At 36.2% G+C, this 16,614-nt stretch overlaps 1 protein-coding gene across 2 annotated transcripts in view; it reads right to left on the minus strand.

The window, feature by feature from the left end:
• Positions 1-16,614, minus strand: part of JAM2 (junctional adhesion molecule 2) — a 104,058-nt gene that overhangs the window by 36,088 nt on the left and 51,356 nt on the right. Inside the window, exons 3-5 of one of the 2 annotated variants that reach the window (XM_036745403.1) lie at positions 13,143-13,247; positions 2,145-2,297; positions 66-268 (exon numbers count right to left, since the gene is read on the minus strand). In XM_036745403.1, the coding sequence (XP_036601298.1) occupies positions 66-268; positions 2,145-2,297; positions 13,143-13,247 (461 nt within the window). Of the gene's footprint in view, positions 1-65; positions 269-2,144; positions 2,298-13,142; positions 13,251-16,614 lie in introns of both variants that reach the window. The other variant, XM_036745402.1, reaches the window with a different exon arrangement.

The raw sequence follows: 16,614 nt of genomic DNA on the forward strand, positions 1-16,614 counted from the left end.
CATAATAATGAATAGATTTTTATTGTTGTAAGCATTTTACTAATTTAGGAACAAAATAATCTTACCAGAGTTCCAGTTTTTTTATTCATTGTATAAGACATGTTGGTGATTTTGTGGCCACTTTTGGGATTTTCTAGTAAATGAACACCATTCTTGAACCAAGTGTACTCAGGAGCTGGAAAACCTTCCTTATCTTGACATTTCAGTTCCACTACAGTTCCACTCAGAGCTGAGCTGGGGACTTCACATAACGGAACGCCAGGTGCCACTAAACAACAGATGACATATGATATTAATTTTATAAGACAAATGTAAATTTTTATTGCTAGGCAAAAATATACGTATCTGTAACACATTCTTTTGTTTTTCAAGAGGTCTCCTTCCATCTAATGGTTTTATGCTCACACTTATGTAGTGTTTTATACTTTCTAAACTGTAAAGAACCTTCAAGTATGAGTTACTATTGTCATCATTATCCACACAAAAAGATCAAGTCCAACCCAGAGTTGGTCCCAGCCCATTTAGAAGACATCTTGGAAGCTAGGTTGATTACCTCCATTGGGTTGAGACGTTTAGGTCTAATGTGGGACCCAGGAATCACAGAGTAGATGATATGCCTTAGCTAAGATTTAAAACCAACTTCAAAGTCAAAGAAAATGCCAGAAGTGACCAGACTTCCTGACGGACCTCTGGCTAAGGAACTACCTAGAGCAGATGCTCCTATGAGTTAGTTACATAATTTCTCAGTGTCCCAGACCACTAAGTCTAAGACTAGGAGGTGCAGGTTTACATTGATAATAATAATAAAAACAACACTAATTGCATTTATATAGCACTTTAAAGTTGCAAAACTCTTTTCATATATTATCTCATTTGACTGTCATAACAACCCTATGAAGTAGGTGCTATTCATTGTTATCCTCATTTTACAGATGCGGAAATTGAAGCCAAGATAAATGTTTTAAATGACTTGCCCAGGATCACACAGCTAGTAAGTACTAAAGGTTCTTCACTAAGAATTCCCTATACTGATGAAATCATGGGTCCTGTCAAAAACAAACAAGAGAATCATATAATAGTAGAGCACCAAAGACCAGTAGGGATATCATTTAGTCAAACACCATCATTTTAACTAGTGAAGAATCTGACTTGCTTAAGGTCATATTTAAATGACCTACCTGGTCAAATGATTGAGCCAAGAACATAGGAACTCGGAAATAGAATCTTTTCAACTACATCACAATGATTCTCTTGGAATGTCCTTTATCACTTTTGCTTTATAATTGCGCCACATTGTTGGAAGAGACAAGTTTATTTTGTCTAATGTGTAAAAGCCAAATGATGGAAAAAGTACTGGACTGAATTAGAAAAGGCTGGCACTAGTCCCAGATCTGCTACAAACTCTTGTGTCATCTAGGTTATACAGAGCTTTTTAAACTGTGGGTTGCAACCCCACATAGGGTGGTGAGAAATTTGGCAATAGTAAAAGGTTTCTGAACATGCAATGACCAAAAATGAATTCAAAACCAAACGCATAATGAATCAGAAGTGTTTCTGGCAGTGCTTGCCCACGTTGTGTCATGTTGCATCTTGCAACTTCTCTGCAGCCTTGGTTCTGAATACAAAGCATGAGCTCTTTGCATTGTGTATACCCTCAGGCCATGCAAACACCAAGGAACACTGCCAAAATGTGAAAAGGGATCAAGAGTAGAAAAAGTTTAAGAAGCTCTGATTGGGACACATTATCTTTCTGGGCCTCTAACCTAGTGTTCTTAGGCTTATTTGCATCCTAGACCCCTTTGGCAGTCTAAGCCTATCAACCGCTTCTTAGAATAATGTATTTAATTGCATAAAATATAATGAATAATATCATACAGGAAACCAATTAAATTGAAAAATCATTATCAACATGTTAGAAAAGTACACATACATACAAGTCCACGAACCCTAGATTAAGAATTTTTGTGCCAAGCCTTAAATTTGATAGCTACTTCTTTCCTTAATTTATCATTATTTCACCTTCTATACTTTACATAGGAATAGGGGATAAAGAGTCAACATGATTAAAAAAATATTTAAAGAGAATTCACAGGAACCCTCTCATATATTAGAATGTTATAGATAAAAAAAAATTCATTCTTTACCTAATACTTCCAGAGTAACAATATCCTCTTCGAGGTTTTGGCCTTGGTCAGATCGTACGCTGACTTCACAGCGATACTGTCCAGCATCCTTTCTAGTCACATTTTTAATTCTGATGCTGAAATTGAGCATTTCAGCTCGATCCTTAAAATCACCTTTAAACAAAAAGAAATACTAATCTCATAAAAATAGAAGATGCTTAAAATTAAATAATAAATACACTGTCATAATACTTATAATTTTTAATGAAGTGGGATAAGGAAAGCTGAATACTTTTAATAAATCTTTTAAAATTCAATTTTATTTTAGTTTTAGTTCCAAATTATTTCCCTCTCTTTCTTTCTTTTTTTTTTTTTTGAAGGGGGGACAGCAGGGCAATTGGGGTTAAGTGACTTGCCCAAGGTCACACAGCTAGTAAGTGTGTCACATGTCTGAGGCCGGATTTGAACTCAGGTCCTCCTGGTGCTCTACTCACTGTGCCACCTAGCTGCCCTGAAATTCTTTCCATCTCTCCTTCTCCTCCTCTACCCATTGAGAAAGCAAGAAAAACAAAACTCATAAAACATATAGTTACATAAAGCAAATTCCCTCATTGGACATATCCAAAAAAAAAAAAAAAAGAAAAAGGGAGGGGAGAGCATAGGAGAGGAGATATGTTAAAATCTGCATCCTGAATCCACCAGCTCTCTTTCAGATAGTAAATATTATGTTTTGTCATGAGTCTTTTGGAATTGTGATGATCATTATGTTAATTAGAGTTACAAAGTCTTTCAAAGTTAATTTTCTTTACAATGTTGTTGTATAAATCTTTCTCCTGGTTCTGCTTACTTCACTTTGTATCAGTTCATGTAAATATTCCCAGGTTTTTCTGAAACTATCTCTTTCATACATATTTTCTTACAGCACAACAGTATGCTGTTACATTCATGTACCATAACTTGTTTTTTAAAGTACATTTTAACTTGTTTCATTAAATATTTCCCAATCACATGTAAAAACTTTTTTAACATTAATTTTTAAAAATTTTGAGTTCCAAATTCTCTCCCTCCCAACCCTCCATTGCTCCTTGAGAAGGTAAGTAATATGATATCGATTATACATATGAAGTCATGTAAGACTTATTTCCATATTGTCATTTTGAAAAATAAAATAACCTCTCCCCCCAAAATAAAGTAAAAAAAAGTATTCTTCAATCTGCACTCAGAGTTTATTAATTCTCTCCCTGGAGGTAGATAATACTTTTCATTATAGCCTCTTTGGAACTGTCTTGAATCATTATCTTAATCAGAGTAGCTAAGTCACACAATGTTGTCCTGGTTCTGCTCACTTTATATTGCATCAGTGAATATATGTCTTCCCAGGTTTTTCTGAAATCATTCTGCTTGTCATTTCTAGCACAATAGTGTTCCATCACAACCGTGTACCACAACTTGTTCGGCCATTGCTCAACTGGTGGGCATCTCCTCAGTTTCTAGTTCTTTACCATAACTAAAAGAGCTGCCACAAATATTTTTATACATATGGGTCCTTTTCCTCTTTCTTTAAACTCTTTGTGGATAGAGACTTAGTAGCAGTATCGTTGAATGAAAGAGTATAAACAGCTCAATAGCTTTCCCGTCATAATTTCAAATTGTTTTCCTCAGTAGTTGGATTAGTTCATAGCTCTACCACCAGTGTATTGAAGTAGATGTTTTTCCACCACCCCTCCAGCATTAGTCATTTCCTTTTGTTGGCAACCTAAACGATCTTAGGGGTATAAGATGATATCTCAGAATTTTTTTTTCATTTTAATTTCTCTAATTATTGATGATTTAGAGAACTTTTTCATATGGCCATTGATAACTTACTTTCTTCCTCTGAAAACTCTCTCTTTATATCTTTTGTCCATTGGAGAATGACTCTTTTTCTTGTAAATTTTACGCAGTTCACCATATATCTTAGAAATAAGGCCTTTGTCAGAGAACCTTACTATAAACATTTTCCCCCAATTTCTTGCTTCTCATTTAATTTTAGCTGCATTGGTTTTGTATGTACAAAAACTTTTTAATTTTACATAATCAAAATGGTCAGTTTTACCTCTTACAAACCTTTCTATCTCTTGTTTGAACTCTTCCTCTATCCATAGATCTGTCAGCATTGGTCATTTCCTTTTGTTGATCTTCCTTGATCTTCCTTGATCAACAATTTTTGTTTATAAATGTTACCCTTTATGTCTCACCTATGAACTCATTTCAAGCTTATCTTGGTGCATGATACGTTTGTCTATACCTAGTTTCTGTCAGATTATTTTCTAGTTTTCCAACTAGTTTCTAGTTTTGTTGAATAGTAAGTTCTTGCTCCAATAGCTGCGATCTTTGGGTTTATCAAACATTAGGTTATTGTGCTCATTTGCTTCTCTATATTATGTACTGAATATGTTCGATTCAGCCTCTCTTTTTCTTACCCAGCCAAATATTTTTGGGGGATTAAAGCTTTGTAGTATAGTTTGAGATCAAGCCCCTTTCATTCCCATATTTTTCATTAATTCTTTTGGTATTCTTGACCTGTATTCTTCCAGATGCATTTTACTTTTAATTTTATAGTTTTTATTATATTATTTTACATATTACATGGTATGTCATTTAATTATATTATTTAACATTTTTCTAGCTCTATAAAGTAATCTTTTGGTAGTTTGTTATAGAAATGAATAAGTAAATTAATTTAGATAGCATTATCATTTTTATCATATTGGCTTGGACTATACATGAGCAATTAATATTTCACCAGATCTGCCTTTGTGTAGAAAATGTTTGATAACTGTATTCATATAGTTCTCATGTGTCTTGGCAAGTAGACTTTCAAGTACTTTATTCTGTGTGTTATTATTTTAAAATAAATTTCTTTTTCTTATGTCTTACTTTTTGATTGTGTTGGTAATATACAGAAATAGTGATGATTTGTGTGAGTTTATTTTATATCCTACAACTTAGAAGCTGTCAATTCATTCAATTGTTGATTCTCTAGGGCTGTCTAAATAAACCATCATATCATCTGCAGATAGTGATAGTTTTGTTTCCTCTTTGACTATGCTTATTTCTTTTTCTTGCCTTACTGCTATATCTAGCTTTTTTAGTATAATTTTGAATAGTAATATTGATAATGGACATCCTTGCTTCTCTCCTGATTTTACCAGAAAAGCTTTTAGCTTATCCCCTCCAAAGACAATGCTTGCTCTTGGTTTTAGATACTACTTATTGTTTTAAAGAAAGTTCCTCTGATTCCTATGCTTTCTAATTTTTTTTTAAACAAGAATACATGTTGTATTTTGTCAAAAACTTTTTTTTTGTATCTATCAAAATAGTCATGTGATATTATTGGTCTTGTTATTAATGTAGTCAATCAATCATATTTATAGTTTACTTAATATTGAATTAGCCTTGCATTCCTGCTCTAAATCTACCCTGGTCATGGTGTATGATCTTTGTGGCATATTGCTGTAATCTCCTTGATAGCATTTTGTTTAAAATTTCTGTATCAATATTCACTAGGAAAATTGGTCTCTAGTTTTCTTTTTCTGTTTTGACTCTCCCTGGTTTAAGTATGAAGACCTTATTTATATCATAGAAGGAATTTGCTAGGATCCCTTATTTACAATTTAAGTTATATTGGAATTAATTATTCTTCATTGGTTTGGCAGGATTTTCTAGTACATCCATCTGGTCCTAGAATTTTTTCTTCTTGAGTTCATTTGTGACTATTTCAATTCTTTTTCTTTTCTATGAGAGGATAATTTAAGCATCCTATTTTCTTTTCATTTGGGCAATTTCCATTTTTGTAAGCATTCATTGGTTTAATTTAGATTGTCAATTTTATTGGCATATAGTTGGAAGAAATAGCACCAAATAATAATAGGCTTTATTTCCTCTCCATTGGCTGTAAATTCATCTTTTTCATTTTTTATACCAATAATTTGTTTTTTTCTCTTTTTCTTAAATTAGCTAATGGCTCATTTACCAGTTTTTCCCCCTAAAAACTATCTCCTACTTTTATTTATTTCACATAAAATCCTCACACTGTTCATTAGAGGGTTTTTTGTGAGGTTCAAGTTTTTGAGGACTAGTACGTTTGCAGACCAAGCTGCAAAGCCACCACCAACCCCCAGCTCTCCTCCTGTTTGTTGATTCAGAAGAATCAGCCTGGATGTGTTTATATTTCATTCAGGCCAAACCTCAGCCCCTGGAGATCCTGTTTTTCCTGAGATCCTCTCAAGTTTTCTTAGGTGGGTGTTTCAACAATCTGGCTAGCAGCTGTTGTGGGGGTGTAAGACCAACCCAAGCCCAACAACAAGAACACTACCAGCATGCTGCAAAAGCACAGGTTCTTTGGATCTGCTTAACTAAGGAAAGCTACATTAAGGGGTTGACAAGCTTACTTTAATTCAGCATACAAATATCATTCACTTAGTTCGGGGGAAAAGACCAGCACACTGAACTAAGGAGCAAATTACAAACAAATTACAAATATCAACAGACAGACCAAATACAGACTCATAGTTACCAACATCTAGGTTCAGCCCGGGAGCTCATGAAAGGGGCTGGCCCAGAGTCACACGTACCACCACTGCTCTGGGTAAGAGCTCCAAGGAAGAGGAAACCAACCCCTGGTTTTATATCTTTTTCAGGGTCAGGGGTGAGTCACACATGCGACTCACCCACGTGACCTAAAATTGTCACAAAGAGGTGACTTAAACCCACATGGTCTAAGAGCCTCTGATGTCCCAAACCTATCACTCAAACTCATGTGCAAACTAGGCCCTCCCTTAGCTAGCCCCACCTTGGGCCCCAACTTAGTTACCAATCCACACCCACATAGGTTTTACACCTAATAGGGGTTTGAACCTGGGGTTTAGCACCTAGTAAGGCTCAATGAAATACACTGAATTACTCAAAGGAAACAAAAGCCAACTAAGTGCTAAGAGCCCATTTTGCTTACCAACACAGTGGGCAACTGCTTTATTCCTTTATTTCTGCCATTCTATGTCCATTTTGAGGTGATGTTCTGTCTGTTTGTGGAGAAAATCTGAAGAGTTTGGAATTTTCTACTCCACTATCTTCCGAGAATCCTAATATTTTAATGTTTTTTTAATTGTCTATTTCTTGCTATAACTCATTTAACTTTTCCTTTAGAATAGAGATGTTATGTCAATTAGTGTATATATGTTTAATGATATTAAGAATTCATTATCTATAGTACTTTTCAGCAAAAGACAGTTTTAATTAGTAATATTTTTGTTTTTGTTTAGCCTGAGGTCATAACTGTTAGCCATGCATTTTTACTTCAGTCGAAATGTAATGGGTCTGCTCTAATCCCTTCTTGAAACTCTGTATCTTCTTTTTCAATGTGTTTGTTGTAAATGATATATTGTTGGATTCTGATTTTTAATCCATTTTGCTTTCTTCTTCCATTTTATGGGTGAATTGATTCCATCAAAATTCACAGTTATGATAAGGTGTTCAAAGAAGAATGGAAATGAAAGGGAAGAGTAATGCATTGGGAGAGAGAAGGGAGAGGAATAATGGAGAAATTAAAGTACGTAAAGAGAGTACACAAAAAGCAGCTTATACAACAATAAAGAGGAGACAGTGGAGCAAACCACAAACTTGAACCTCATTATAACTGAAACTCATTAAAGGAGGGAGGAATACATATACACACAGTTTAGTGCAGAAATACTTTTTACTTAGCAGGGAAATAAATTTTGAGTTCCATATTCTCCTTTCCCTCTCACCCCTTCTCCACCCACTGAGAAGGCAAACAATACATTAATTATACAGGCAAAACCATGCAAAACATATTTTCATATTAGTCATTTCAAAAAAAACCCAAAATAAAGAAAGTGAGAAATTTATACTTCAGCTTGCACTCAGAGTTTTTTGTCATGAGGGCTTTGGAATTGTTTTGGATCACAGTATTAATCCAAGTAGCTAACTCTTTCACAGTTGATTATCAACAGTGCTGTTATTGTGCACAGTGATTTCCTGGTTCTTCTCACTGTATTTTGCATTAGTTCATATAGTTCTTCTCAGGTTTTTTTTTTTCCTGAAACTACCCTCCCTTGTCATTTATTGTAGCACAATATTATTTCATCATAAATCATATGCCACAAGTTGCTCAGCCACTCCCCAACTGATGAGCATTCCTTCAATTTCCAATTCTTTGCCACCAAAAAAAGAGCTGTTATAAATATTTTTGTACATATAGGTCCTTTTCCTTTGTCTTTGATCCCTTTAGGGTATGACCTAGTGGTGGTATTACTAAATCAAAGCACAGTTTGATAGCTTTTTGGGCATAGTTCCAGATTTTTCTCCAGAACGGTTGAAACAGTTCACCACTTCACCAAACAATTCATTAATATACTTACTTTTTCACATCTCCTCCAGCATTTGTCATTTCTGATAGGTATGAGATGGTGCCTCATAGTTGATTTAATTTGTAGTTCTCTATAGTGATTAATAGCATATTATATGAGTTTATATAGCTTTGATTTCTTCTGAAAACTGCCTGTTCATATCTTTTGACCATTTATCAACTGAGCAATGGCTCTTATTTTTATAAATTTGATTCAGTTCCCTACATCTTTGAGAAATGAGGTCTTTATCAGAGAAATTCGCTATAAATATTTTTGATATTTATTATGTATATTACTTTTGAACAAAATTTGATAAAATTATTTGATACTTATTATGTATAGTACTTTTATTTCCCTGATTATCTCTTTCAATTAGATCCATTTTTGCTTTTGTTTTGTCTGAGATCATCATTGCTACCTCTGCCCTTTATACTTTAGCTGAAGCAAAATAAAGCAAAATAAACTCTGCTTCAGCCTTTCATTTTAACTCTGAGTGTTTCTTTCTGTCCCAAGTGTGCCTCCTGCACACAACATATTGTTGGATTTTGGTTTCCATTTTGCTATCTGCTTCCCTTCTATGCATTAGCTCATTCCATCCACAATCACAGTATGATCACTAACTGTGCATTTCTCCCCATTTCCCTCTATTTATCCTTCTGTCTCTTTCTATCCTATTCTTCCTCCAAAGACTATCTTGCTTCTGACCACTGCTTCCTCTAATCTACCCCCATTTTTAACATCTCTCCCATGTCCCTGTCCCCTCCTATTTCCCTATTGGGTAAGATAGATTTCTATACCCAACTGAATGTGTATATATAATATGTGTATATATACATATATATATATATACATCTCTCTGTGTGTACATATATGTATGTGTGTATACATATATTCATAAATACACATATATACATACATACATTTATGTACATATATATATATATTTTTTTCCATCAGGAACACTTGGAAACCCTCTATTTTATTAAATATCTATTCCTCCCCCCTGTTCCACACCCTGAAGGATTATACTCAGTTTTGCTGGGTAGGTTATTCTTGGTTGTAATCCTTGCTCCTTTGCCCTCTGGAATATCATATTCCAAGCCCCCGCTTCTTTAACATGGAAGCTGCTAAATCTTGTGTGACCCTGACTGGCTGCTTACAACATTTTCTCCCTGATCTGGGAGCTATGAAATTTGGCTATAATATTCCTGGGAGTTTTCATTTTGGGATCTCTTTTAGGAGGTGTACTCTTTCAGTTTCTAGTCTCTGGACTGAAAACATTAGGGTCAATTTTCCTTTATAATTTCTTGAAATATGACATCTAGGCTCTTTTTTTAGTCCAATAATTCTTAAGTTCTCTCTTCAATCTATTTTTCATGTCAGTTGTTTTTTAAGAATAAGCTATTTCACATTTTTTCTATTTTTTCAGCCTTTCGACTTTTATTATTTCTTGAAGTCTCTTGGAGTCATCAGCTTCCAGTGGCCCAATTCAAATTTTTAAGAAATTATTTTCCTCAGTGAGCTTTTGTACCTTTTTTCCATTTGGCTAATTCTGCTTTTTAGGGAGTTCTTTCCTTCAGTGAATTTTTGTGCCTCTTTTATCATTAGGCCAATTCTGGTTTTTAAGGTGTTATTCTCCTCAGCATTTTTTTTGTGCCTCTTTTATCAAGCCTCTTTCCATAATTTTCCTCCATCACTTTCATTTCTTTTTTCAATTTTTCCTCTGCCACTCATCTCTTTCTTCAACTTTTCTAGGAATTCTTTCTGGAATTAGGTTTAATTTAATCCTGGCTTTTCTCACTTCACTTTGTATTAGTTCATATATTTCTTCCCAGGTTTTTCTTTAAGGCTTTGCTTAAAGCTGTTTTCACATTGTCCTTGTTTAAGTTTATGTCTTGGTCTTCTCTGCCATGTAGTAGTTTTTATGGACAAGTTCTTTTGTTGTTGTTTCCTCATTTTCCCAGCCTATTTCTTGACTTTGAATTTTATGTCAAAGTTGAGCTCTGCTCACCTGGGGGTGGGGAGGCCCTGTCCCAAGCTTCAGGCTTTTTAATGCTGCTATTTTCAGAGCTAGTTCTGGGGGAATCTGCAGGTTTTTAGTACTTCCAAGGTAGTGTGATCCTGGGAGAGGTATGGTTACTGCTCTCCTTGTCTGAGCTGTGGCTTTTACCTGGAAATGCCCCCTGCTCTCCTGCAGTTGCAAATAAAGGTGCTCCTTTTGGTCCTTGATCTGTGACCAGGTCCCCTGATCTCCTGCAGCTGTAAGTGCTAGTGTTCCCCCTGGCCCTGGAACTGTTCCCTTGTGACCAATCACAAGCACTCCTCTCCATTCTGAAACTGCAACCTAGAACTGTTTCCAGGCAACAGAGTTGCCAATTAGTCCTAGCTGTTCCCACTGTCAGCAAAGGGTCCCCTATAATCTCTTTCTGACCAGTTGTCCAACCCCTTCATCATCTCTGGTCTGAGAGTTCCCAAAACTGCTGCTGTTACTTCTTTTGCTGGCATGGCTGCCTCCAAGGTCTACCACTCATCCTGGTGTTACAGACTCCTCCAGTGGACCTCCTATATTATCTTAGGCTGGAAAAATGTCTCCCTCTGACCTTTTCTTGGCTCTGCTCTGCTGCTCCAAAATTTGAGTTGAGGCATTATTTTAAAGTTGTTTAGAGGGGAATGTTTAGCGAATTCAGAAGGATCCCAGCCTTTATTCCACCATCTCGGCCCCCACGCCCTCAATTTTAATTTTTATGAAGTTATTATCTTCATTAATATTTTGTGTCTCTTTTCCCATGCTGTTAATTCTCTTGTCATATCTTTCTTCCCTAGCTTTCACTTCTTTTCCCATCTTTTTCTTCTACTGCTCTCATTTTCTCATTTGGTCTTTGTAACCTTTTTTTAAAGCTTCTTTTTAAAAAGCTCTGCTTGCTTTATTTCTTCTAACACTTCTTGTTGGACTCGTGTCTAAGCTTCATATTTCTTTATGGCTTTGCTTCTAGATGTTTTTGAGTTATTCTCTTTAGTATTTATACCTTGAGCTTCCCTGTAGTCATAATAGCTCTTCATGGTGGGATTCTTTTTGTATTTGTTCATTCCCCTAGCTCATTTTTTGACTTTTGGCTTTATATTAGTACTGGCTCTCCACATGTCTTGGGGGGGAGATGTCTGGCATGAGCTTCTGTACTCATGTCCTTCTGTTCCTTTCACAACCCAGGCTGAATGTCTATAGGTTTTCAGTGCTTCCAGATTGGTTGTGATCTCATGTGAAGTCTGTTCACTGCTCTCCTGGTTTGAATTCTACTAGTTCCTGACCCACTATTTTGTCTTTCTGATTGTCCTTGATCAGAAGTTTCGGTAGACCACTGTTGGGCTCAGTCACTATTGGCCTTTTTTAGAAAGACTGAAATGCAGGTTCATTTTTAATCTAGAACTGATGCCTTGGTTATTTCACTGCAGGCTTATACACTGGGTAAAAGCCTAGAATTTAGTCACAGCTCTATTCCTGGGATCAGAGCCACACAGCTATATTCCCAGAATTTGTTCCTTGTTTAGTACATAGCTAAGGCCCATGTTAATGACAACATCTGGATCTCTAACCTGGGGATTCTCTGTGATCTCTATCTGCTCTGGTACCCTCTCTTGACTATCAGTTACAGAGGTCTGAAATGCTGCACATGTGCTCTTGATCACTTTGTTCTCAGTGTCCTCAGACCTCTTTGTCTTGCCTTCCTGAGCAGTCTTGGCTGGAAAAAAGACTCCTTATGACTTTTTCTTGATTTTCCTGATCAGAATTCAGTCTGGTGTACTTTCTAGATGGCTGTGGAAAAGAGTTGGTGGGGAGCTAAGCTGCCTTGCTTCTTCTTACTCCACTGTCTTTCATTTTTATGAATCTTTTATAAATTTCCCCCATTAAAGACATTCTCTAGTGCCTCATTATGTCATATGAGTGACCATAGGTTCTTAAAGACCTTCGAGATTTGTCCTCAGGTGAAAAGTTGAAGTGGCTTTATCCCTCCTAGACATAGTCTCTGAAGATTTGGTTTGAAAGGTGGAGCAGCAGAATATAATATCTGTTTGGTCTTCCCTATCAATAACAGCTAGCATTTTTAAGGCACTTCAAGGTTTGTAAAGCACTTTGCAAATATTATCTCATTTGATCCTTAGAGCAATCCTAGGATATAGATACTATTATTATCCCCATGACATATGTACTTATTTTAAACCTTGGGCATTATCACTAATGCAGCAGATTTCATGTAGTAATAAGGAACAGAAATGATACCGTCATTGCTGAAAGACCCTGTTTCCCTACTGAAAAATTATATTCTGTGACCTTCTCTTAGTGAGTCATAGAGCTGATAAACCAGCTGGAAATAGTATTTTTTGTGCAGCTAAGGACTCAAATGAACAGGGGAGATTTAGGGACACAACTAATTCATTTTATTTCTACATATCATATGTTTATGACCATTACCTTAGAGCTTCATTGAAATTTTCTCACATGTTCTGGAAAACCAACTGTGTTCTTTTTTATTTGTCAGCTGGAAAATTATGCACTATATATAGTGTTTCATCATTTCCCCTCCCAATGACCCACAAGTCCATAACTTCTTACCTTGAAAAGCTTGCTGATAATAGACAAAGGAGACACTGGGTCCAAGTTTCTTCCATTCTAATCTTGAATGTGATGTTTTCTTTTGGTATTTACAGGATAAAATTGCTTCTAGGAAAAGGAGATACAATCAGTGTTTTCTTACTATCCCTGTGGTAGATTCCACTCTTCTTACTAATAGGTGAACACTCCCTTTGTACTTGGTATTCCTAATTTGCACTGGACTTCTTGGTTGGGTCCTCAGAGGGCAGTTACTGTTTTGGGTTCTACAGGCAATCACATAGGTAGGTACTTCAGTCATTGAGCCCCTAATGGTGTGTTTCACATTGTTAAACCTGAAAGTTTGGTTGAAGGAGGCAAATAAGCTAGGTGATAGAAAAATCCATGTTATTTATTATTTTCCCTTAAAGCATAGCTAGGCTAGCTTACTTGTACGTACAAGGAGTCAGAGCATAAGCTCTGGCTGTCTGAACAAAGGAATGAGAAAACTTATATACGTTATTTTAGCAGACCCAGAAAGCCTATGTTACCTCATTTTTTATGACCCCCATGTATGTTTAACCATGATACAAGACGAGGATTTTCCTTAATGGAATAGGGTTGTAAAGAATGTTGACAAAGGTCAGTTAATATTCTCCCATGGAGTTAGGGTCTCATCCTTTAATGACTAACAGGTGTAAGAATGTCCTTAGGTCAGTCTAATCTGGCCTTGTTGACAGAGGTAAGGGTATTTCCTGAGCAAACTCTAGAGAACAAAGAAACCCAGGTCCTGGATCTTCTTCCAGTTACTCATTAATTCAGGCTCTGAGTCTAGTTGAAATTAAAAATGATATAAAATAGTATAATATTTTTTACACCATTAACAAACAGGCAAAAGAACTTCCAGCTAAAAACAGAGGCAGGCAACTGAGTTTGCATACATTTACTCCAGAAGAAAATACAAACAAGTCTAAAAATAGCACCAGACCAAATCATGAACAAAAAAATACAATGAGAAACTGCAGTGACTTCATCAACTCTAGAAGATGTCCAAAAACCACAGGCAATAGAAAAGTCAATCTGCCAAAAAAAAATCTATGCAAACAAGACAGAAGCCTCCCAGCATAATTAGAGATACCTATATTCGATGCTCTGTGTTCAGAAGCAAAAAGAAAAAAAAAAGAGGGCTCCCACAAAAAAGTTCCAGAATGGTTATAAAATCATAATGTAGCCCTTTGAAGTGATTAAACACAGCAGAGACCAGTTTGACTATCACTGAGATACGAATACTCCAGGCTCTAGGGTTCTGAAGCACCTTGTGATCTGTCCAGAGATTCCACAGAGGGCCCTGAAGAACCAGCATACTAAACCACAAAAATTCAGGGGAACCTAAACCGAACTGTACTCTTAACATAAGGCTAAATATATAAACAGAAGAAACAGACCAGAGATAGAGAGATATACAAAAGTCTAACCTAGAAGAAGATAATATCTCTACAACTGCAAGAAAAGACTCCAAGAGAAATATGAATTGTCCATAAGGATTATGTGAACATCTAGAAGAAATTAAACAAGAGGTTTTTAAAAAATCAAATTAAAGCTCTAGAGGAAAGAACTGGAAAAGAATAGTTTAAAATAGAAAGTGGTGAACTCGACCCAAGTAACAGACTCCTTAAAAATTTATAATAGAAAACCAAACAGAAATCAATGACTCCATGAAGCAGCAAGAAATAGTAAAATAAATGTAAAATAATGGAAAAAATAAAAGAAAAAATATATTTAAATCAACTAATCTGGAAATTAGTTCAAGGAACAATCACTTAAGAAATTTGGACCCAGTATCTCCTTTGTCTATTATTGAACTCCTGGTCACAAAACCAACAAGATGATAGACTAGACATTTTCTCCCAACCCCACAACCTCTCAAACTGCTCCAAAGCAGAAATTACGCACCAAAATTAAAGCAATGTCAGCTGTCTCCATGGTCTAGGACACCTAGAATTCAAAAGAAGTTTAAAAAAAAGCCCAGAAAACTAAAAAACCAAAACCCCCCCAAAACTGGATGAGCTATCCTAAAAATCTGAGCTTAACCAAAGAGGACAGAATATGTACCTTCAAAAATAATATTTAAAAAAGGTTTGAAACATTCTCAGAAAGAAAACTAGAATTGAAGAGATTATTTGCCTCTCAAAACACCCCAAACTACAGAAATGCAGGCTGAGGGAGTAAATTCATTAAAGACAATAATAGCAAGAGTGACCACAGGGACCAGTAAGATACTAGATGTATACAAGGAGAAAAGGCAGAAATCTGGTAGAAGTAACAATGAATAAGAAGATGCAGGGTATTATGGATAAAACCTGGTGACTACTGGCCTGCATAGGAATCAATGCTTTTTTTTTTCCTGTGGGAATACATTTCAATATGGGAAGGTATATGAGTGAGACAGTGAGAGAATAAGGTGTGAAGACTTCGCAGGGAATAACACACACACACACACATCTATATCTAAAAGGTTTGAGAATCAATATGCAGAGAAAAGGGAAATAGGATAAGTTTGAATCTATGAAAACTTGATTACTCAGCCCCTTAGGAATGCCTTTCTTCCCTGAAGTCCCTATTCTTTCTTCTGGTTCTGGTTTAAAGATTTACCCAATGAGAATAAGGTCACTATGACCTGCTTTTCTTTAAGAAAAAGGAGAGGGTCTCCCCCTCCCCTTACCTTATTCTTTTTCTTTAGATTTATAGATGGCACCTCAGCAATAATCATTAACCAGGGAAAGTGGGGGGTTAGATTGTCTGTGCTTGGTTTCCCGGTTCCTTGTCTAGCTTTTCGAGCTCAGATTGTAAGCCTGCCTCCCAGCCCATGGTGAGGAGGGACAGAGGTGGGCAGGATTTCTTGCATTAGGGGTATATTTATTGGTGCTCTGTTCCTTGTGTTTTGCCTCCTCTTGTTAGCCCCGTTCTGGCAGAGTATGCCCTTTTCTCGCTAGAACTGAATAAAATTTTATTTCTGTTCCCACCTTGGGATGGCTCTTTATTAAAAATTAATTTCTTTTTATAATTGGTGAATGTCTACACCCCACACAGTATATAAGGTGGGGAGGGAAGCAGGGGGATAGGGAGGAGTGAGTCAAATTTTACTGTAATACAGGGAAAATCAGGAACCCCTGAGAAACCCCTAGCTACTGACAAGCACCCCCAGAAAGAATGGACTCAGATATCTTTGGCATTTAGCAAACCCCCTGGGACTCCATGACTCCACCAAGAAATGTCAATAGATAGGACCATTCCACTGAAGGATAACCTGGCAGACCCTTTCTAGCAGATATCCCTGGGGCTCCATGACTCCACCAAGGAATGTAAATGAAATTATCCCACTAGTACGATAACCTGACTGAATCTTTTGATCAGCCAGGACCTTTGTTCCTGTTCCCCCGACCCTGTACCCCCACATATCCTATATAAGTCAAGCTGTCACCCCAACACAGGGCCA

Source organism: Trichosurus vulpecula, chromosome 2, assembly GCF_011100635.1.
Source record: "Trichosurus vulpecula isolate mTriVul1 chromosome 2, mTriVul1.pri, whole genome shotgun sequence".
In the NCBI taxonomy this organism is placed as follows: domain Eukaryota; kingdom Metazoa; phylum Chordata; class Mammalia; order Diprotodontia; family Phalangeridae; genus Trichosurus; species Trichosurus vulpecula.